This window comes from Kogia breviceps, chromosome 7 (genome assembly GCF_026419965.1).
Source record: "Kogia breviceps isolate mKogBre1 chromosome 7, mKogBre1 haplotype 1, whole genome shotgun sequence".
NCBI classification, from domain to species: domain Eukaryota; kingdom Metazoa; phylum Chordata; class Mammalia; order Artiodactyla; family Physeteridae; genus Kogia; species Kogia breviceps.
The window spans coordinates 41,901,067-41,921,405 of NC_081316.1; the positions used below are offsets into that span (position 1 = coordinate 41,901,067).

General features: G+C 40.3%; 1 protein-coding gene across 1 annotated transcript in view; it reads left to right on the forward strand.

Moving 5' to 3' along the window:
• The window catches only part of RRAS2 (RAS related 2), a 73,161-nt gene extending 67,348 nt beyond the window's left edge, over positions 1–5,813 (forward strand). The window contains exons 5-6 of the mRNA XM_059070574.2: positions 1,740–1,858; positions 4,315–5,813. Of these exons, the coding sequence (XP_058926557.1) occupies positions 1,740–1,858; positions 4,315–4,402 (207 nt within the window). The 3' untranslated portion in view covers positions 4,403–5,813. The remainder of the gene's footprint in view (positions 1–1,739; positions 1,859–4,314) is intronic.
• Positions 5,814–20,339: the final 14,526 nt, after the last annotated feature.

Sequence of the window (20,339 nt, forward strand, 5' to 3'; positions counted from 1 at the left end):
TGCTGAAGCTATTCCAGAAAATTGAAGAGGAGAGAATTCTTTCCAACTCATTATATGAAGCCAGTATTACTCTGATACCAAATCAGACAAAGATATAAGAAAACTACAGTTCAATTTTTCTCATAAACATAGATGTAAAATTTTTTAATTAAAATTTTAGTAAATAGAATTCAGTATATGAAAAGAACAATGCATTATCACTCAAGTGGAGTTAATTCCAGGAATGCCATGTTGATTTAACAGGCAAAAGTGAATCAATATAATTTATCATATTAACAGACTAAAAAGGAAAAATCATATCTCAACAGATGCAGAAGAAAAAAATTTGACAAAATCCAGCATCGGTTCCTGATAAAAACTCTTTATAAATGGAATAGTGAGGAACTTTATTAACCTGATAAAGGGCATCTGTAATAAAACCCTACAACCAACAGCTTACTTCATGGTGAAAGACCAAATGCTTTCTCCATAAGATCAGAAACAAGTCAAACGTACCCCCTCACCACTGCTGTCTTGGAGCTTCCAGGCAGTGAGGTAAGGCCAGAAAATGAATGAAAAAAACATCCACATCAGAAAGCAAGCAACAAAACTGTCTTTATTAGCAAATGGCATGATTGCTTATATAGAAAAGCCTATGGCATTTACAAAAAAACAAAACAAACCACCCTAGATAAGTGAATTTAGCATAGTTCCAGGTTCTAAGATAAAGATACAAAAATTATGATTCTGTTTTGCAGAGAAAAATGTATATCATTGAAAAAAGATGAGAAGAATGTGGTTCTGTATGGATGATAAGTTCCTAGATTTTCTTTTTTTTTCCTTTTTGCCCATCTGTAATTTTCCAACCTTCTATAAGTGTTTACTTTTGTGGTAATGACAGCAGTGAAAGTCGTTTTTTCAGAAATACAGATTTTCAGCCCCACTATATAAATATAAATGTAATATAGTTTAATAGTTGTAGGTAATTATCACTATTCCAACCCTCTACATTTAAAATATATATATGGCATTTATTATATAGGGCTAATATTCAATTAGCCTTTTCTTATTCTGGCCTACCATTTATATGTCATCAGCAATGCCACCTTCCCTGCCTACCTTACTTCATTTCTTCATGTAAGGAAGGCATTGTGAGGGCTTGTGGTCCTATTCATTATTTTTTTCCCACATATTTATTGAGAGTCTTCCAAGTACCAGGTACTGGGGAATGCAGATGGGAAGAAGACCCCATTGCTTCTTGAGGCCTGCCCTGCTCTCCAGCCTCATCTCTTGCCGTTTTCTCTCTTAGCTTACTGTATTCCAGCCACTCTAGGCTTCTTTGAGTTTCTGGAACTTGGAGTGCCCTCATGCCTGCTGTTTTCCTTTGTCAGGGATACTTCTTCACCCTGACCCAACTCCATACACTTTACCTAAATATCACTTCCTCAGGGAAGCTTTCCCTGACCTGCTCAGCAGGGTTATACACTCTCATAGCACCTTGTACTACCCAGAATTTATCACTGTTGTATTTAATACTTTTTGAGTAATCACTAGAAGACATCTTGCTTCTGTCATGTTCTGAGTTTTTCTGCAGAGGTGGGCTTCAGCACTGTGAGTCAAGCTGTTAAGTGTTTTGGTTCGTCTTAAGGCAAACCAGCTTGGTCTCTGGCTGGATTAACAGTGCAGCGTGTGACCAAGCAGTAGATGGAGCAGATCTAATTGTTAATACTGTACCTCAAACACACCTCTTGAAATTTCAGGTAACGCAGGAAGAAGGACAGCAGTTAGCACGACAACTTAAGGTAACATACATGGAGGCGTCAGCAAAGATTAGGATGAATGTAGATCAAGCTTTCCATGAACTTGTCCGGGTTATAAGGTAAGCAGAACACATCCCAGAAGTTTGTTTCAGTTTATTGAATTTGATGGGTAGTCACATTATGCTTTTTTAAAATATTAAGAAAAAAATTACCATTAAATGTTTTTCGTAAGAAAGAGAAAATTGTATGTAGGACTGATACTTTTCTGGGAATCATTTTTGACATGGTATGTTAAAAATTTTAATTATGTACATAATTCTGGTTACTTCCTACATAAAAAGCCTAATTTTATTATATTGAAGTAGAGTACACATAGAGATTTTGAAAAGAATTGGTGCACCTTCCAAAGGTGGCAGTGGTGTGAAGATAGTGACGACAGCAGCTAACACTTGAGTGGTAGGTAGCCTCTGCCAAATCTTGTGCTAAGTGCTTCACGTGTATTACTACATTTAATCCCCACCACAACCCAATAATGCCCCTACTCTCCGATGAGAAAACAGCCACAGAGAGGTGAAGTAATTTGAACATATTAAATGGTAGAGCTGGGACTTAAATCCAGGTCTCTGATTCCAGAGCCTGTGCTCTTAGCTTTGCTTCTTACCCACTCCTCCCAGGTCACGAGGAAGCCAGGCAGTAGGGATTCAGCAGTCCCACAGCGTATGAAGTATGATATCCGGACTTCATAGAGGTTTTCTGTTTGCTGACCTAGGAGACCTGTGTGGTTCAGAAAGTATTACTGGGTTCCAGGAAGCTGGAGGGCGGTGAGTGAGGTTGGCTGGAGTTGGTGTGTGTGAGAAAGAGTGAGTTGCTTTAGCAGGTGGGGTTTTGTGAGATTATTTTGGGTCTTGGTGGCTTGGCCTCTGTTTCATCCTCTGTTCTTAGATCTGCTGGTTTCCCTGCTAGTTAGTTTGACAGGTATATGGAGTTAGTTCCTGTTAGTTGTATGTCTATGTTAGTTGTACGTCGAAGGTGAATTGACATTTTGAGCTATGGGCTTCTACTTGTACTTTTTCTTAGCCTGTTACTAGGGCATTCTCTTTGTGGGGTGGAAAAGAAGATTGCCTTTTTTTTTTTTTTTTTTTAGTAGCTTGTTAAAAATCCAAATTCGGTTATTTTTTAATGAATACAGAGTTTCAGTTTTGCAAGATGAAAAGACTTGGGAGGTGGATAGTAGTGCACAACATTGTAAATATATGTAAAGCACTGAACTGTACACTTAAAAATGGTTAAGATGGTAAATTTTATGTGTATTTTACCTGCCCCCCCGCCCCCGAAACAAATGCTTTTTTTTTTTTTTTTGGCCATGTTGGGTCTTTGTTGCTGCGCGTGGGCTTTCTCTAGTTGCAGCGAGCGGGGGCTACTCTTCCTTGTGGTGGGCATGCTTCTCATTGTAGTGGCTTGTCTTGCTGCAGAGTACGGGCTCTAGGCACACGGGCCTCAGTAGTTGCAGCACATGGGCCCTAGAGTGCGTGGGCTTCAGAAGTTGTGGCGCGTGGGCTCGGTAGTTGCAGCATGTGGGCTCTAGAGCACAGGTTCGGTAGTTGTGGCGCACGGGCGTAGTTGCTCCGTGGCATGTGGGATCTTCCCAGACCAGGGCTTGAACCCGTGTCCCCTGCATTGGCAGGTGGATTCTTAACCACTGTGCCACCAGGAAGTCCCACCAGTGCTTTTTTTTTTTTTCCCTCCCCCCCGCAGTACGCGGGCCTCTCACTGTTGTGGTCTCTCCCGTCGCGGAGCACAGGCTCCGGATGCGCAGGCTCAGCGGCCATGGCTCACGGGCCCAGCCGCTCCTCGGCATGTGGGATCTTCCCGGACCGGGGCACGAACCCGTGTCCCCTGCATCAGCAGGTGGACTCTCAACCACTGCACCACCAGGGAAGCCAGTGCTTTTTAAAAATAATTTTTATTGCTTTTTTGAAATATTTAATCCTTGGTTTTGATCCTCAGAATTGATCCACATCCATCAGTCAGTCAGGAGTGAGGAGGGGGTACATGAGACGTATTTTGTGCCAGAGACTGTTAGACATTTGAACATAACAAAATCTTCTTTAATCCTCATAGCAACTGTGAAAGGTAGGGTTTTATTGTCCGTCCTAAAAAAACACCCCTCAGAGAGGTCAACTAACTTGTTTAATACAGACTTGTAGTTATGAAGTGGCAAAACCAGGATAGGAATGTCATGCTTCATAAGGGCAGGTACTCTAGTGATGGATGTTCATTCCTAAGCATACCTTAGAGTCATGGAATTTCAAACTGGGAAGGGAACTTAGAGGTTGTTGAATTCAGCATCTCACCTAATTGAATACTCACCCATAAATGAAACTCAGACAGCTTTGCTTATGCTCATGTTGAAGCATTTGTACCTCCCTGCCCCCAAAGATTTGCTTTGATTCCCTAGTTGAAATTTAACATTGAAAAGCATATGCACATAAACCAGACTCATCCAACAATAACCTGCATTTATAATAATGTATTACCAAAAAGTCAATTATCTATAGGTTTTTCTATCTTACAGGAAATTTCAAGAGCAGGAATGTCCTCCTTCACCAGAACCAACACGGAAAGAAAAAGACAAGAAAGGCTGCCACTGTGTCATTTTCTAAGAATCCCTTGAATTTTAGCTACCAACTGCCAGGAAAAGCCCTCATCTTCTCCTTCTCTCCTTACAGTTTACATCACGTTGGTACCTTTCTAGCCTTAGATAAATGATCACCGTGGTAGCCTTAGACCAAGAAGCTGGCTGATCCTTTCCATGAAGCTAATCCAATGGTCAGTCAAGACAGATTTAAAGGAAACACTAAGGCTGCTTCAAAGATTATCTGATTCCTTTAAAATGGATATCTATATACACAGACACATTCTTTTTTTAAGGGCTTACTTTTAATAGGGATGGATCAGTTTTGGAACCTAAGCTGTTTGCCAAGCTGAAGTCATAGGTTGTGAAATAACTTTTAACTTCTGGAATCATATTGCCTACTGTTATCTAAATAGAAACATAGGGAGTTTTTTTTAAATGTGAATTTTTGCCTATCTCTAAAAATTTTGATGTCAACTTTAGTTAACCTTAAATACACTGAATTGAATCCACAAAAGTGAGACATCTCAGACCTTTACTGATGCTATATAGCCTTTTGTTTTCCAGTGGCCAAAATACCAAAATGCCTACTGTATTTATAGGTTAAAAACTGCGTGTAAAGCCTTTACTATTATTCCTAAAGATAATATTCTGTGTGGCCAAATATTTGGACTCATTCTGGACTTAGGCATTTTAGTGTTCTTGGTTTTTTAATTTAACTCTTTCACAGCCATGTTGAGAGTAAAAATAAATAATTTCTGTCTGTCTTCCTTTTCAAGTATTTCTGGATAAGGGATTCAAAAAAACTAAAACTGTTTTTGTTTGTAATATAAAATATGGAATTGATCTTTCCAGGGTCAGAGATGATTAATGTTTTGCTATATACTTTTATACATTATTTTCTTATCAAACTAGTTAACAAGTATTTTTATATGTTTGTAAGCAAATATGCTTTCACAGCATACCTTGTGTATATGTAAAGATAAGTATTTAATTCTCACTGTTCACTTTTAGCTGACAAAGGAAAAAAAGTGAAAACTACAGAAACTGTGGTAGAACCTTACATGCTGTTCTGGTCCTGGTTGTACCCACCTTTGGCCAGTCACATAGCTACTCAAGAAACCTTCCCAATAGAGTACAACAGGATGAGAATCTGAAATCACTTCCGATATCCCCTACTAGATATTGACTGCTATATCAAGTAGTAAGTGGTAAAACTTTTAATTGACAATTAGTATAACTGTGGGTGACTTCTGATTTTGTTTTTAATTCTGTGGATTGTGTTTAAACAATTCAAAAGTATGTTCCTGATTTTGAGATACTAAGTGGTATTGCACAGTTGTCACTTTATTGAATGTGTACAACAGTTCCATGAAGTTTATAAAGCATACCCTTGTATAGCTTCAGGTGCTAGAATTAAAATTGATCTGTTATCACAAGATGATGCTTGATGACTTGTTATTTTGGTGGTTTATTGAAGGAATGAGTGTTGGAGGAAACTTATTTTCATAGCTCTGTGCTTTTTCCTGAGGATTTGAATCTAAGATCAATACTGGTTATTTAGTAGGTGAACTTGAAGTGAAATGGCTTGGTGTTTTTAGTGATTTCCTGAATATTTTCTTAAGTCATTGTTTCTTTAACTTTTTCTAAGAAGTGCTCCTGACAGAGATTTCTCACTGCAGAGGGGAGAGAAGGGTGAATACATACACATATACTCTCTCTGAGGATGATGCCTAAAACAGCTGAAGCAAAGCACACAAATTTATTTGAATGCTAATTAAAATTACTGCCGAGGAAGATACCACATTTATCCAGTGGCTTTTGGTGCTATGGCACTATCTTGTATCCTTGTTAGTACTTTCAGCTGGGGAAGTTTTTTTTATTTATCGTTGGTAACTTCAGATAATAAGAGATAGTCTATACAACATTCATATTTAGTGGGAAACCTTTTATTTTATTCTGAGTAGATGATTTATAACAAAGCAGCCTAAAAGTTAAATTTTGTTATCTCAGTTTACTTCTTTTTTTCTCTCTGTTCTTTACTTTGGATAATTTTTATTCCTACATCTTCAAGTTCCCTAATGTTTTCTTCTGCAGTTACTCAGTATGCTGTTATTCCCATCCAATGAATTTTTCATTTCAGACCTGCTGTTTTTTCCTCCTGTAGAAGTCCTGTTTTTTTAAAAAATATATCTTCTGTTTCTTTCCTCATTATGTTCATGTATTTCCCTCTCAATTGAGTTCCCAGAGAATTGGGTCTAATGCCTTATCTGTTGTATGTAGTGAATTAACTTGTGTGCATCTGGAATGGTTCTAGCTGTGTACCATCCTTGGGAGAATTGAGAAAATAATCCCTCAAATAACTTTTTGTACTGCTTAATTCTCTCGCAGAACCCCAGTTGAGAAAGGCTGCTTTGACTATTTGAACATGGTTACAATAGCTGTTTAACATCCTTGTCCGCTGATCATCTCTGTAAGTTTTGGATCTATTTCTATTGACTGATTTTTCTCTAGTTATGGTCTCATTTTCCTGCTCCTTCACGTCTAGTAAGTTTTTATTGATATTAGATGCTGGACATTGTGTATTTTATGTTGTTCAGTGCCTAGATTTTGTTGCTTTCATCTAAAGATTCTTGGGCTTTGTTCTGGTAGCCAGTTAATTCATTTGTAGTTCAGTTTGATCCTTTCAAGCCTTGTTTTTTAAGCTTCATGCAGACTCAAGTAGCTTTTTTCCCAGGATAGTTTAGCTCCACTACTAAGGTGTGGCCTTTTTGGGGTCTTTACTGAATGCCCTGTGTAATCACTGAGGACTCCAGTTTGGCTCATGGGAACTCAAACGATTCCCAGCCACATATGAGCTCTGGGGAACCATTCTATTCGCAGCTCCTGGGTCATTCTTTCCCTAGCCTCCTGGAGTTTCACCCTATACATGCGTATGTTAATATTTAGCAAAGCCTCGTTGACCCTCTGCATATTTTTGGACCTCTTTCTCTGTTTGGCTCTCTCCCCTCCAAAACTTTGTCCTACAGCTTTCAGCTGCTTCAAACTCCCTGATCTCCAGTGTCTGTCTTTTCAGCTCAGGGAGACATTTGTGATCTGCTTGGAATCCCGTATCCCCTCTGCAATCTGGAATGTGTCTCTAGGCAGAGAGCCAGGACAGTCTTAAGGTTTAGTTTATTTGTTTTTCTTCCATCAGGGATTGTAGTCCTGTGCTGCCTGGTGTATAATGTTTGAAAACAGTTGTTTCACCTATTTACTCTAGTTTTCTGATTGTCTAAGGTAGGAGGGTAAAATGTGGTTCATGCTACTCTATGACTGGAAGTTGAGGTCGTTCTCATTTGATTTCCATCATATAATCAGAGGTACCTTGTAGCCATCAATTTATGACTTGAAATCTTTTCTCACAGAGAATGGCCAGTCTCGTGACACGAATAGTCCTTGTCTGTGTGGCCATTGTGTTTTCCTCTAGCTGGGGGGCCGGCAAACTTTTTCTGTAAAGGGCCAGTTCGTAAATATCACCTTGGGCTTTGCAGACCATGTGGTTTTTGTCCCAGCCACTCAGCTCTACCATTGTAGTGCCGAAGCAGCCATAAACAATGTATAAATGAAAGAACGTGGCTGTGTTCCAATGAAACCTTATTTGTGGACACTGAAGTTTGTACTTCATATAATTTTCTTTCTTCTTCTTTTTTTTTTTTTTTTTAATTATTTATTTGGCTGCGCCGGGTCTTAGTTGCGGCACGCGGGATCTTCGTTGCGGCACGTAGGGTCTTTCAGTTGGGGCACACGGGCCCAAGCGATCGCACACGTGATATTTTAGTCGCAGCCTGCGGGATCTAGCTCCCTGACCAGGGTTTGAACCCGGGCCCTCAGCATTGGGAGCATGAAGTCTTAGCCACTGGACCGCCAGGGAAGTCACATGTCATTTTTCTGTGTCATGAAATATTAATCTTTTGAATTCTTTTCAAAAATTCATTTAAAATTGTAAAAATAATTCTGTACAAAAACAGATGGCAGACTGGATATGATCTGAGGGCCTTGGTTTGCCAATCCTGCTCTTTAGCACATTTAGCATTTGAAATTGCACTCCCAAATTCAGAATCTCTTATGAATGTGGAAATTCAAGCAGGATTTCCTGAATGAACAGTCATGAATTTCTGTCCTAGGAATTTTCTCCCTATATTGTTTGTTTAGGGCTTTACAGTGTTTCAGAGTTGAACATTATGCCCTATTGACACACCTCTTACACTGATGATTCTCTAAATTTGGGACTTCAGAGTTTTGTAATATATATATATATATATATATATATATATATATATATACACATTATCCTTTGGCTAATTAAAATTCAGTGTAACAAAGTTGTATATACTTAAGGTCTAACTTGTTCCTTCTCTAACTGTTCGTCACCACTTGTTTTAATTTCTTTCTTTCCCCATTCCTATACATAGTGATGCCATTGAACAGGTAACTGGCAGGTAGATGGGAGATGATGATAAAGTGATCACTTTTCAGTATCATTCAAACACTTAAAGGTACTTAACCAGTGACTGCTTATAAAGTTTCAAAGTACTTTTAAGAAAAAAGGCATTTAAATTTTTTTTAAATTTTAATTTTATTGGAGTATAGTTGATTTACAATGTTGTGTTTCACATGTACAGCAGAGTGATTCAGTTACACATACATTTATTCTTTTTAAGATTCTTTTCTCATATAGGTTATCACAGAATACTGAGTAGAGTTCCCTGTGCTATACAGTAGGTCCTTGTTGGTTATCTATCTTACATATAGTAGTGTGTATATGTTCATCCCAAGCTCCTGATTTGTGTCTCCCCACCAGGTTTCCCCTTTGGTAGCCATAAGTTTGTTTTTGATACCTGTAAGTCTGTTTCTGTTTTATAAATAAGTTCATTTGTATCATTAAAAAAAATTAGATTCCACGTATGAGTGATATCATATGATATTTGTCTTTGTCTGAATTACTTCAATAGCATGATAATCTCTAGGTCTATCCATGTTGCTGCAAATGGCATGATTTCATTCTTTTTTTTTTTTTTTTTTTTTTGTGTGTGGTAAGCGGGCCTCTCACTGTTGTGGCCTCTCCCGCTGCGGAGCACAGGCTCTGGACGCACAGGCTCAGTGGCCATGGCTCATGGGCCCAGCCGCTCAGCGGCATGTGGGATCCTCCCGGACCAGGGCACGAACCTGTGTCCCCTGCATCGGCAGGAGGACTCTCAATCACTGCGCCGCCAGTGAAGCTCTCATTCTTTTTTATGGCTGAATAATATTCCATTGTATATATGTACCACATCTTCTTTATCCATTCCTCTGTCAATGGACATATAGGTTGCTCCCATGTCTTGGCTTGTAAAATAGTGCTGCAGTGAACATTGGGGTGCATGTATCTTTTCGGATTATGGTTTTCTCTGCGTATATGCCCAGGAGTGGGATTGCTGGATCATATGGTAGTTCTGTTTTTAGTTTTTTAAGGAACCTCCATACTGTTCTCCATAGTGGTTGTACCAATTTACATTCCCACCAACAGTATAGGAGGGTCCCCTTTTCTCCACATCCTCTCCAGCATTTATTGTTTGTAGACTTTTTGATGATGGCCATTCTGATTGTTGTGAGGTGATACCTCATTGTAGTGTTGATTTGCATTTCTCTAATAATTATTGATGTTGAGCATCTTTTCATGTGCTTTTTGGCCGTCTGTATGTCTTCTTTGGAGAAATGTCTACTTAGATCTTCTACCCATTTCTTGATTGGGTTGTTTATGTTTTTTTGACTTGGAGCAGGATGAGCTGTCTGTATATTTTGGAGATTAATCCCTTGTCGGTTGCTTCATTTGCACATATTTTCAAGTCATTCTGTGGGTTGTCTTTTCATTTTGTTTATGGTTTCCTTTGCTTTTAAATCTAATTAGGTCCCATTTGTTTATTTTTGTTTTTATTTTCATTACTCTAGGAGGTGGGTCAAAAAAGATGTTGCTGCAATTTATGTCAAAGAGTGTTCTGCATATGTTTTCCTCTAAGAGTTTCATATTTTTATAGTGTCTGACCTTACATTTAGGTCTTTGATCCATTTTGAGTTTATTTTTGTGTATGGTGTCAGGGAGTGTTCTAATTTCATTCTTTTACATGTAACTGTCTAGATTTCCCAGCACCACTTATTGAAGAGACTGTCTTTTCTCCATTGTATATTCTTGTCTCCTTTGTCGTAGATTAATTGACCATACATGCATGGATTTATTTCTGGGCTTTCTATCCTGTTCCATTGATCTAATATGTTTCTGTTTTTGTGCCACTACCATACTATTTTTTTTTTTTTTTTTCTTTTTTTTTCTTTTTGCGGTATGCGGGCCTCTCACTGTTGTGGCCTCTCCCATTGCGGAGCACAGGCTCCGGACGCACAGGCTCAGCGGCCATGGCTCACGGACGGGCTTAGTTGCTCCGCGGCATGTGGGATCTTCCCGGACCAGGGCACGAACCCGTGTCTCCTGCATCGGCAGGCGGATTCTCAACCACTGCGCCACCAGGGAAGCCCGACCATACTATTTTGATGGCTGTAGATTTGTAGTATAGTCTGAAGTCAGGGAGCCTGATTCCTCCAGTTCTGTTTTTCTTTCTCAAGATTGTTTTAGCTATTTGGAGTTTTTTGTGTCTCCATATAAATTAAAAAAATTTTCATTTTAGTTCTGTGGAAAATACCATTGTAATTTGATAGGGATTGCATTGAATCTGTAGATCGCCTTGGGTAGTATAGTAATTTTGACAATATTGATTCTACCAATCCAAGAACATTCCATATGTTTGTGTCATCTTGAATTTCTTTCACCAGCATTTTATAGTTTTCAGAGTGCAGGTCTTTTGTCTCCTTAGGTAGGTTTATTCCTAGGTATTTTATTCTTTTTGATGCGACGGTAGATGGGATTGTTTCCTTAATCTGTCATTCTGATCTTTCGTTGTTAGTGTGTAGGAAGATGCAACAGATTTCTGTGTATTAATTTTGTATCCTGCAACTTTACTGAAATCATTGATGAGCTCTAGTAGTTTTCTGGTAACATCTCTAGATTTTCTATGTGTAGTATCATGTCATCTGCAAACAGTGACTGCTTTACTTCTTCTCCAATTTGGATTCTTTTTATTTCTATTTCTTCTCTGATTGCCATGGCTAGGACTTCCAAAACTATGTTGAATAGAAGTGGTGACAATGGACATCCTTGCCTTGTTCCTGATCTTAGAGGGAATGCTTTCAGCTTTTCATCATTGAGAATGGTGTTAGCTGTGGGCTTGTCATATACGGCCTTTATTATGCTGAGGTAGGTTCCCTCTGTGCCCACTTTCTGGAGAGTTTTTTCATAAATGGGTGTTGAATTTTGTCAAAAGCTTTTCCTGCATCTATTGAGATGACCATATGGCTTTTATTCTTCACTTTGTTAATGTGGTGTGTCACACTGATTGATTTGTGGATATGGAAGAATCCTTGCATCCCTGGGATAAATCCCACTTAATCTTAGTGTATGATCCTTTTAATGTATTGTTGGATTTGATTTGCTAATATTTTGGTCAGTATTTTTATGTCTGTGTTCATCAGTGATATTGGCCTGTACTTTTCTTTTTTCGTGGTATCTTTTTTTGTGTTATCAGGGTGATGGTGGCCTCATAGAATGAGTTCAGAAGTGGTCCTTCTGCAGTTTTTGAAAGGGTTTTAGAAGGATAGGTGTTAACCCTTCTCTAAATATTTGATAGAATTCACTTGTGAAGCCATCTGGTCCTGGACTTTGTTGGGAGTTTTTATTTTTAATTAATTAATTAATTTTTGGCTGTGTTGGGTCTTCATTGCTGTGCTTGCTTTCCCTAGTTGTGGCGAGTGGGGACTACTCTTCATTGTGGTGTGTGGGCTTCTCGTGGTGGCTTTTGTTGTGGAGCATGGGCTCTAGGCATGTGGGCTTCAGTAGTTGCAGCACATGGGCTCAGTAGTTGCAACTTGTGGGCTCTAGAGTGCAGGCTCAGCTGTTCTGTGGCATGTGAGATCTTCCCAGACCAGGGCTTGAACCTGTGTCCCCTGCATTGGCAGGCAGATTCTTAACCACTGAGCCACCAGGGAAGTCCTTCCTGGGAGTTTTTTTTTGTTTTCTTGTTTTTTTTTTTTTTTTTTTTTTTTTTTTTTTTTTTTTTTTTTTTGCGGTATGCGGGCCTCTCACTGTTGTGGCCTCTCCCGTTGCGGAGCACAGGCTCCGGACGCGCAGGCCTAGTGGCCACGGCTCACAGGCTTAATTGCTCCGCGGCATGTGGGATCTTCCCGGACCAGGGCACGAACCCGTGTCTCCTGCATCGGCAGGCGGATTTTCAACCACTGCGCCACCAGGGAAGCCCTTCCTGGGAGTTTTTTAATCACAGTTTCAATTTCAGTATTATGATTGGTCTGTTCATATATTCTTCCTGGTTCAGTCTTAGGAGATTGTTCCTTTCTAAGAAATTGTCCATTTCTTCTAAGTTGTCCATTTTATTGGCATATAGTTGTTCGCAGTAGTCTCTTATGATGTTTTGTGTTTCTGTGGTGTCAGTTGTAACTTCTCCTTTTTCATTTCTAACTTTATTGATTTGAGTCCTCTCCCTTTTTTTCTTGATGAGTCTGGCTGAAGGTTTATCTATTTTGTTTATCTTCTCAAAGAACCAGCTTTTAGTTTCATTGATCTTTGCTATTGTTCTCTTCATCTTTATTTCATTTGTTTCTGTTCTGATCTTTATGATTTCTTTCCTTTCAAAACTTTGAGTTTTGCTTTTTCCTCTTTCTCTAGTTACTTTAGGTATAAGGTTAGGTTGTTTATTTGAAGTTTCTCTTGTTTCCTGAGGTAAGATTGTATTGCTATAAACTTCCCTCTTAGAACTGCTTTTGCTGCATCCCATAGGTTTTGGATCGTTGTGTTTTCGTTGTCATTTTTCTCTAGGTATTTTGTGATGCCCTCCTTGATTTCTTGAGTGATCCATGGACTGTTTAGTAACATTGTGTAGCCTCCATGTGTTTGTGTTTTTTACAGCTGTTTTCCTGTAGTTGACTTCTGATCTCATAGCATTGTGGTCAGAAAAGATGCTTGATATGATTTCAATTTTCTTAAATTTATTGAGGCTTGATTTGTGGCCCACAATGTAATCTGACTTGGAGAATGTTCCATTTGCTCTTGAGAAGAAAGTGGATTCTGCTGGATGGAATGTTCTATAAATATAAATTAAGTCCATTCGGTCTAATGTATCTTTTAAGGCCTGTGTTTCTTTATTGATTTTCTGTCTGGATGATCTGTCCATTGATGAAAGTGGGGTGTTAAAGTCACCCACTATTATTGTGTTACTGTTGATTTCTCTTTTTATGGCTGTTAGCATTTGCCTTATATATTGAGGTGCTCCTATGTTGGGTGCATATATATTTACAATTGTCATATCTTGTTCTTGGCTTGATCCCAGGATCTTTATTTACTGTTCTTTTTTGTTGCAACATTCTTTATTTTAAAGTCTATTTTGTCTGATAATGAGTATTGCCACTGCAGCTTTCTTTTGATTTACATTTGCATGGACATCTTTTTTCCATCCCCTCACTTTCAGTCTGTATGTGTCCCTAGATCTGAAGTGGGTCTCTTGTAGACAGCATATATATGGGTTTGTTTTTGTATCCATTCAGCCAGTCTGTGTCTTTTGGTTGGAGCATTTAATCCATTTACATTAAAGATAATTATCGATATGAAGTTTCTTACTGCCATTTTATTAATTGTTTTGGATTTGCTTTTGAAGTCTTTTTCTTCCCTTCCTCTTTTTTCCTCTTTTTTTGTGATTTGATGTCTATCTTTAGTGATGTGTTTAGATTGCTTTTTCTTTTTTGTGTGTGTATTTAACATAGATTTTTGGTTTGTGTTTCTCTTGAGGTTTTGATATAGCAGTCTATATATAAACAAGATTGTTTCAAGGTGCTGATCTCTTCATTTCAAACGCATTTCTGATATCCTGCATTTGGTACTCTCCTCACAATTGCTGGTTTTGAAACTATATTTGTGTGTGGATGATTTCCTACCTTTACGTTTGTCTTTACTGGTCAGCTTTCTCATTCATAATATTCTTGACTCTAGTTGTGGCTTTTTATTTTCCGCCTAGAGAACTTGCTTTAGTATTTGTTGTAATGCTGGTTTGGTGGTGCTGAATGCTCTTAGCTTTTGCTTGTCTGTAAAACTTGATTCTCCATCGAATCTGGATGAGAGTCTTGCTTGATAGAGGATTGTTGGTTGTAGTTTTTTCCCTTTCATCACTTTAATCGTTCACTACCTTCTGGGTTGTAGAGTTTCTGCTGAAAAATCAGCTGATAACCTTATGGGAGTTCCCTTGTATGTTATTTGTTGCTTTTCCCTTGTTGCTTTTTGTGTGTGTGTGTGGTATGCGGGCCTCTCACTGTGTGGCCTTTCCTGTTGCAGAGCACAGGCTCCGGACGCACAGGCTCCGCGGCCATGGCTCACGGGCCCAGCCGCTCCGCAGTATGTGGGATCTTCCCGGACTGGGGCATTAACCCGTGTCCCCTGCATCGGCAGGCGGATTCTTGACCACTACACCACCAGGGAAGCCCAATCCTTTGTTGCTTTGTTTGTTTGTTTGTTTGTTTGTGGTATGCGGGCCTCTCACTGTTGTGGCCTCTCCTGTTGCGGAGCACAGGCTCCAGATGCACAGGCTCAGAGGCCATGGCTCACGGGCCCAGCCGCTCTGTGGCATGTGGGATCTTCCCGGACCGGGGCACAAACCCGTGTCCCCTGCATCGGCTGGTGGATTCTCAACCACTGCACCACCAGGGAAACCCCCTTGTTGCTTTTAATATTTTTTTCTTTGTCTTTAATTTTTGTCAGTTTGATTAATATGTGTCTTGGCTTGTTCCTCCTTGGGTTTATCTTTTGTGGAACTCTCTGCACTTCCTGGACTCGAGTGACTGATTCCTTTCTCACATTAGGGAAGTTTTTGACTCTAATCTCTTCAAATATTTGCTCAGCCCACCCCCTCTTTTCTGGGACCCCTATGTGAATGTTGGTGTGTTTAATGTCCCAAAGGTCTCTGAGACTGTCCTCATTTCTTTCATTCTTTTTTTCCTTATTCTTTTCTGTGGAAATGATTTACACCATTCTTTCAGCTCACTTATTCATTCTGCCTCAGTTACTCTGCTATTGACTCCTTCTAGTGTATTTTTGATTTCAGTTATTGTACTGTTCATCTCTTTGTTCTTTAAATCTTCTAGCTCTTTGATAAACACTGCTTGTAATTTCTCAGTCTGTGCCTCCATTCTTTTTCCAAGATCTTGGATCATCTTTACTATCATTACTGTAAATTATTCTTCAGGTAGGTTGCCTGTCTCCACCTCATTTAGTTGTTCTTGTAAGTTTTTATCTTGTTCCTTCATCTGGAATATATTTCTCTGTCATCTCATTTTGTCTGAGTTTCTTTGTTTGTGGTCTCCTTTCTACTGGCTGGAGGAACATAGTTCCTCTTGCTTCTGGTGTCTGCCCTTTGGTGGGTGAGGTTGGTCCAGGGCCTTGTGCACGCTTCCTGGTGGGAGGGACTGCTGCCTGTCCACTGGTGGGTCTTGTCCCTCTGGTGGGCAGAGCTGTGTTAAGGGCTGTATTTATAGGCAGCTGTGAGCTCAGTGTGGCTTTAGGCACCCTGTCTGCTGATGGGTGGGGCTGTGTTCCTATCCTGTTGGTTATTTGGCCTGAGATTTTCCAGCACTGGAACCTGAGTAGGGCCAGGTCTCGATGCCAAAATGGCGACCTTCAGGAGAGCTCACACCTATCAGTATTCCCTGGGGCCTCTGCCACTGGTGTCCTTGCCCCCCCGCAGTGAGCCACAGTGGATCCCTGCCTCCCCAGGATACCCTCCAAGACTCGTCAGTAGGTCCAGCCTCAGCTTCTATGGAGTTACTGCTTTGTGCTGGGTCCCAGTGTACGTGAAACCTTGTTTGTGCCCTCCAAGAGTGGAGTCTGTGTTTTACCCAGTCCTGTGCACCTCCTGCACTCAAGTCCTGCTGGGCTTCAATGCTAAATGCCTTGGGAATTCCTCCTCCTGATGCCAGACCCTTAGGCTGGGGATCCTGATGTGGGGCTCAGGACTCTCACTATTGTGGGAGAACCTCTGTGATATGATTATTTTCCAGTTTGTGGGTCGCCCATCTGGCAGGCATGGGATTGGATTATGTCATGAAAGTGCCCCTCCTGCTGTCTTGTTGTGGCTTCTAAAAGCATTTTAATGGGAACAGATTTCTTTGTGTAAGGCTTTATTGGGTGTTCTGGGGAATGGATAGATTTCCTTCCTACAAATGATTCAGTGTCTAGTGGAGGAAGATGCAGAGTGACAAAAACAAATGCCGAGAGGGTAGAGTTAAGGCAGAGTGTGAGGAGTGTGCAGAAAGTTCTCAGGTCCAGCAGAAGTGATACTTTTATATTCCTCTTAGAAAATCTGAGGGAGCTTAGCTTCTTAATTAGAAGTGATGTTTTTGCTGGAGCTTGACAGATTGGTAGGCTTTGAGGTGGGAAGAGAGGAGAAGAGTGAGGTGTGGAATGGCTGGGGAAGAGCCCGGGCAGAAGCACAGAGCTGGCAGCATGCAGGGTGTATTCTGGGATTGGAACCTTAATCTAAAAGGATTTTAATGCAGTGGGGAAAAAATTATAGAGTATACTGGGCTTGGGTTGTGGAGGGCTTTAAATATGATGGCCCTTCTGTATATAATGGGAAACTGCCAAGGTTTCTGAACAGGGAGTGCCTGAATTCAGTCTAGTGTAGTACGGATGATGGAGAAGTATGGATTTAAGGAGGGGTGGTTAGATGAGGTTATTGGAATCACGGAATCTGTTCTCTTTCCATTTGTTCTGCTACTTTTGTCTAAGCCCCTCTGTCTCACACCCACGTTATTGCAGTAGTCTGTGAAGTAATCTTTACTTCCACTTTGCCCCCACAAAGCCATTCCTTCAGTACAAAGGGATCTTTTTTAGACCATAAATTAAATGTTACACTGGTGCTTAAAATCTGTCATCATCTCAATGCACTTGGACTAACATCTGAATCCCTTCCCATAGTGTACAAGGAAACCTTTTGCAGGATCTGTCATCTTCCTGCCTCTCACATTCAAGCTGACTTGCTCTCTCACACCCTAGCACTGGCGGAGTATTTTCCAAATCACTTGCTTCCCTTGACTGTTGTCATTCGCTGTTTCACCCTTTTGCTCCTGGCTTAGGTGCCACCTCAGAGAGCCCTCTTTGACCACCCCATTCTGATTCCACACTGCCCTGTATTTACTTCATGACACTTACCCACCTGTGATTATTTTGTCTGTCTTGTCTGACCTGTACCTTAATATCATAAGCTCTGTGAGGGCAGAACTGTGTCTTTTGGGTTTACTGCTTTACCCACTTTGCCTGGCATGTGCAGAAAACCATTTGATGAATGGATGAGGAGCACAGGCAACCTTCTGGTGATAGAAATAAAATATATGGTGATTGTGGCAGTTACAAACAGGGTTAGTCCAGAAGACATTGGGAATGGGGATTGGAGCACGAAAGAAGAGGCAGGGAGTAAAAGTGCAGATTTGGAATTGATCTCTTTTGAGCTAATGATTGAGGAGGTGGGAGTGGATTGAGATAGAAAGTGTGTTTGAGAGAAGGTCCAGGGTAACACTTTTGGGGAGAATGAACATTTAGGAAATTAAAAGATTAAAAGGCAGGAAAAAGCGAAGAGAAGCAGCCCATAATTGGAAAGACCCAGGAGACTATTGTCAAGGAAGCTTAGGAGTGGTAAAGAGCTTTGAGTGCTGTACAGAGATTGGGGGGTAAGTGGCAGCAGTGCAGGTTTAGAGGTTGCTCATGAGTTTGAGAGATTTGTTTTAGTCAGTCTGCTTGGGGGACCAGATTATAGTGGGTTGTGGTGTGATTGGAGGAAAAGGAAATGGGGGAAGTAAGTTTGGGTTATTACTCCTAGAAATTCTGTGGCAAAGTCAGAGGGTGATGGGGCAGTAGAATTGCTTGATAGGGTAGGATGTTAGAGGCATAAGAAGAGCCAGTGCAGGGCACTCAGTCATAGATACGTAGGTATGCAAGTCTGGAAGCAGCTATTACTGTTTAGGTACATAAGCATTTGAGGGATTCAAAAGCTTGTGGTTTGTAGGCGCCCTCCCTTTCTGACTGGTGAGTGAGAATGGTGTCATGCAGTGTTGCTCAGACTGAGGTAAAGGGCCAGTTTAAAAAAAATTTAACCTTCACCATCGTGGAATGATATAATTTACTAATGTAATAAAAAAATGAACTGTTAGAAAAATCATCATACTCTCAGATATTGTGGCAATATCAAATTACTATAAAGGTTTCTGAATGCTTTTAATTTCTGTCTCTCATTGTAGGACGGTAACGAACAGTTTGTGGATGCTCCCAGGCTGCAGTCTCTCTTTCAGTAGCACTAATGGTAGCGGGTGAGGGAGCAGGAGATGCAAGTATTTTTCTTGAGTGGCCCATCTGAGTTCTTAGATGGGCTAGTAAGTTCCAGGTTAAGATCACCCAGTAGGAGTCGCATGCTAACACTAGCAAAAAGTAGAGACTCTACTTTTATAAACTCCAAATGTAGTAAAAACAAAAGTCAGTAGTCTTGAATAAGATGTTGGCCCCTTTCCCTTCTAATACTTAAAAGTACTTGAAGTAAAGGAAAACTGTTTTTTTTTTTTTTTTTTTTTTTTTGTGGTACGTGGGCCTCTCACTGTTGTGGTCTCTCCCTTTGTGGAGCACAGGCTCCGGACGCGCAGGCTCAGCGGCCATGGCTCATGGGCCCAGCCGCTCCACAGCATGCGGGATCTTCCCGGACCGGGGCACGAACCCGCGTCCCCTGCAACGACAGGCAGATTCTCAACCACTGCGCCACCAGGGAAGCCCGGAAAACTGTTTTATTTATTTATTTTTTTTGGCTGCGTTTAGTCTTTATTGCTGTGCATGGGCTTTCTCTAGTTGCGGAGAGCCGGGGCAAGGAAAACTATTTAAACACATAACAGTTAAACTATGAGGATTACTACCTTAAATATGAGTACTATTAAAATATGAGAACTTTTACCAATCAGTTCTAAAGCCAGGAAGTAGTTAAGCACATATTCTGAGTTTTATGAATTCAGAGCAATATGAGAAAGTGATAATGATAGATAATGAATGCTATCTCCCGTTACGACATTACCTTGAGTGAAAAGTTTGGAATTGCATATTGCTCTGATGATAGCTGGGTAAAAGTATTGCATGTGTATTTTATTTGTCAGGACACTTACAGTCATAAGTGATAGAAGTGCAGCTCAAGCCAGCTTCAGCACAAAGTGGGCATTTCTTGGTTTATGAGGAAGCAGGGGACTGGCGGGGTAAAACACATTCAATGAAACTACTGCCAGGTTACCATCAGGACTCGCTCTCAAGATGGGAACTGGCTAATTGTAGCGGTGGGGTAGAGAAATCGTAAGAAAGCTTGTGACCAAGCCTGAGGCCAGAAAAGGTAAAATAACAGCAGTGGTTTGAACCCAGGCTGCCCATGCTTAACCACTGTACAAATTCTTCCTCTGCCCGACAGAGCATACTGACAGTGTTTCTAAAGCAGGGATGCCATTATTTAAATTTGACATTTTAGTACAGATCTTTGGCTCACAGATTTCAAAGGATTTAAATTGAAAAATTGTCTTCATGCTCACTAGCATTCAGCTGCTATTTATAGTTACAGTATCTCACTCTTTTTCAAAAGGGACTATTTTCATTCATTCTCCCTGCTTTGGGCAATATGAAAAACAAAATGAATTGTCTGTTATGAAAATTAATAGCACCAAAGAGTGCAATGTCTTGTCTTCCGTGATTCTGTGTTGTAATTAGAGATTAAACATTTAACCCCGGGGGGTGGGGGAAAGGACTGCACAGTCCTAGTACAGTTTAA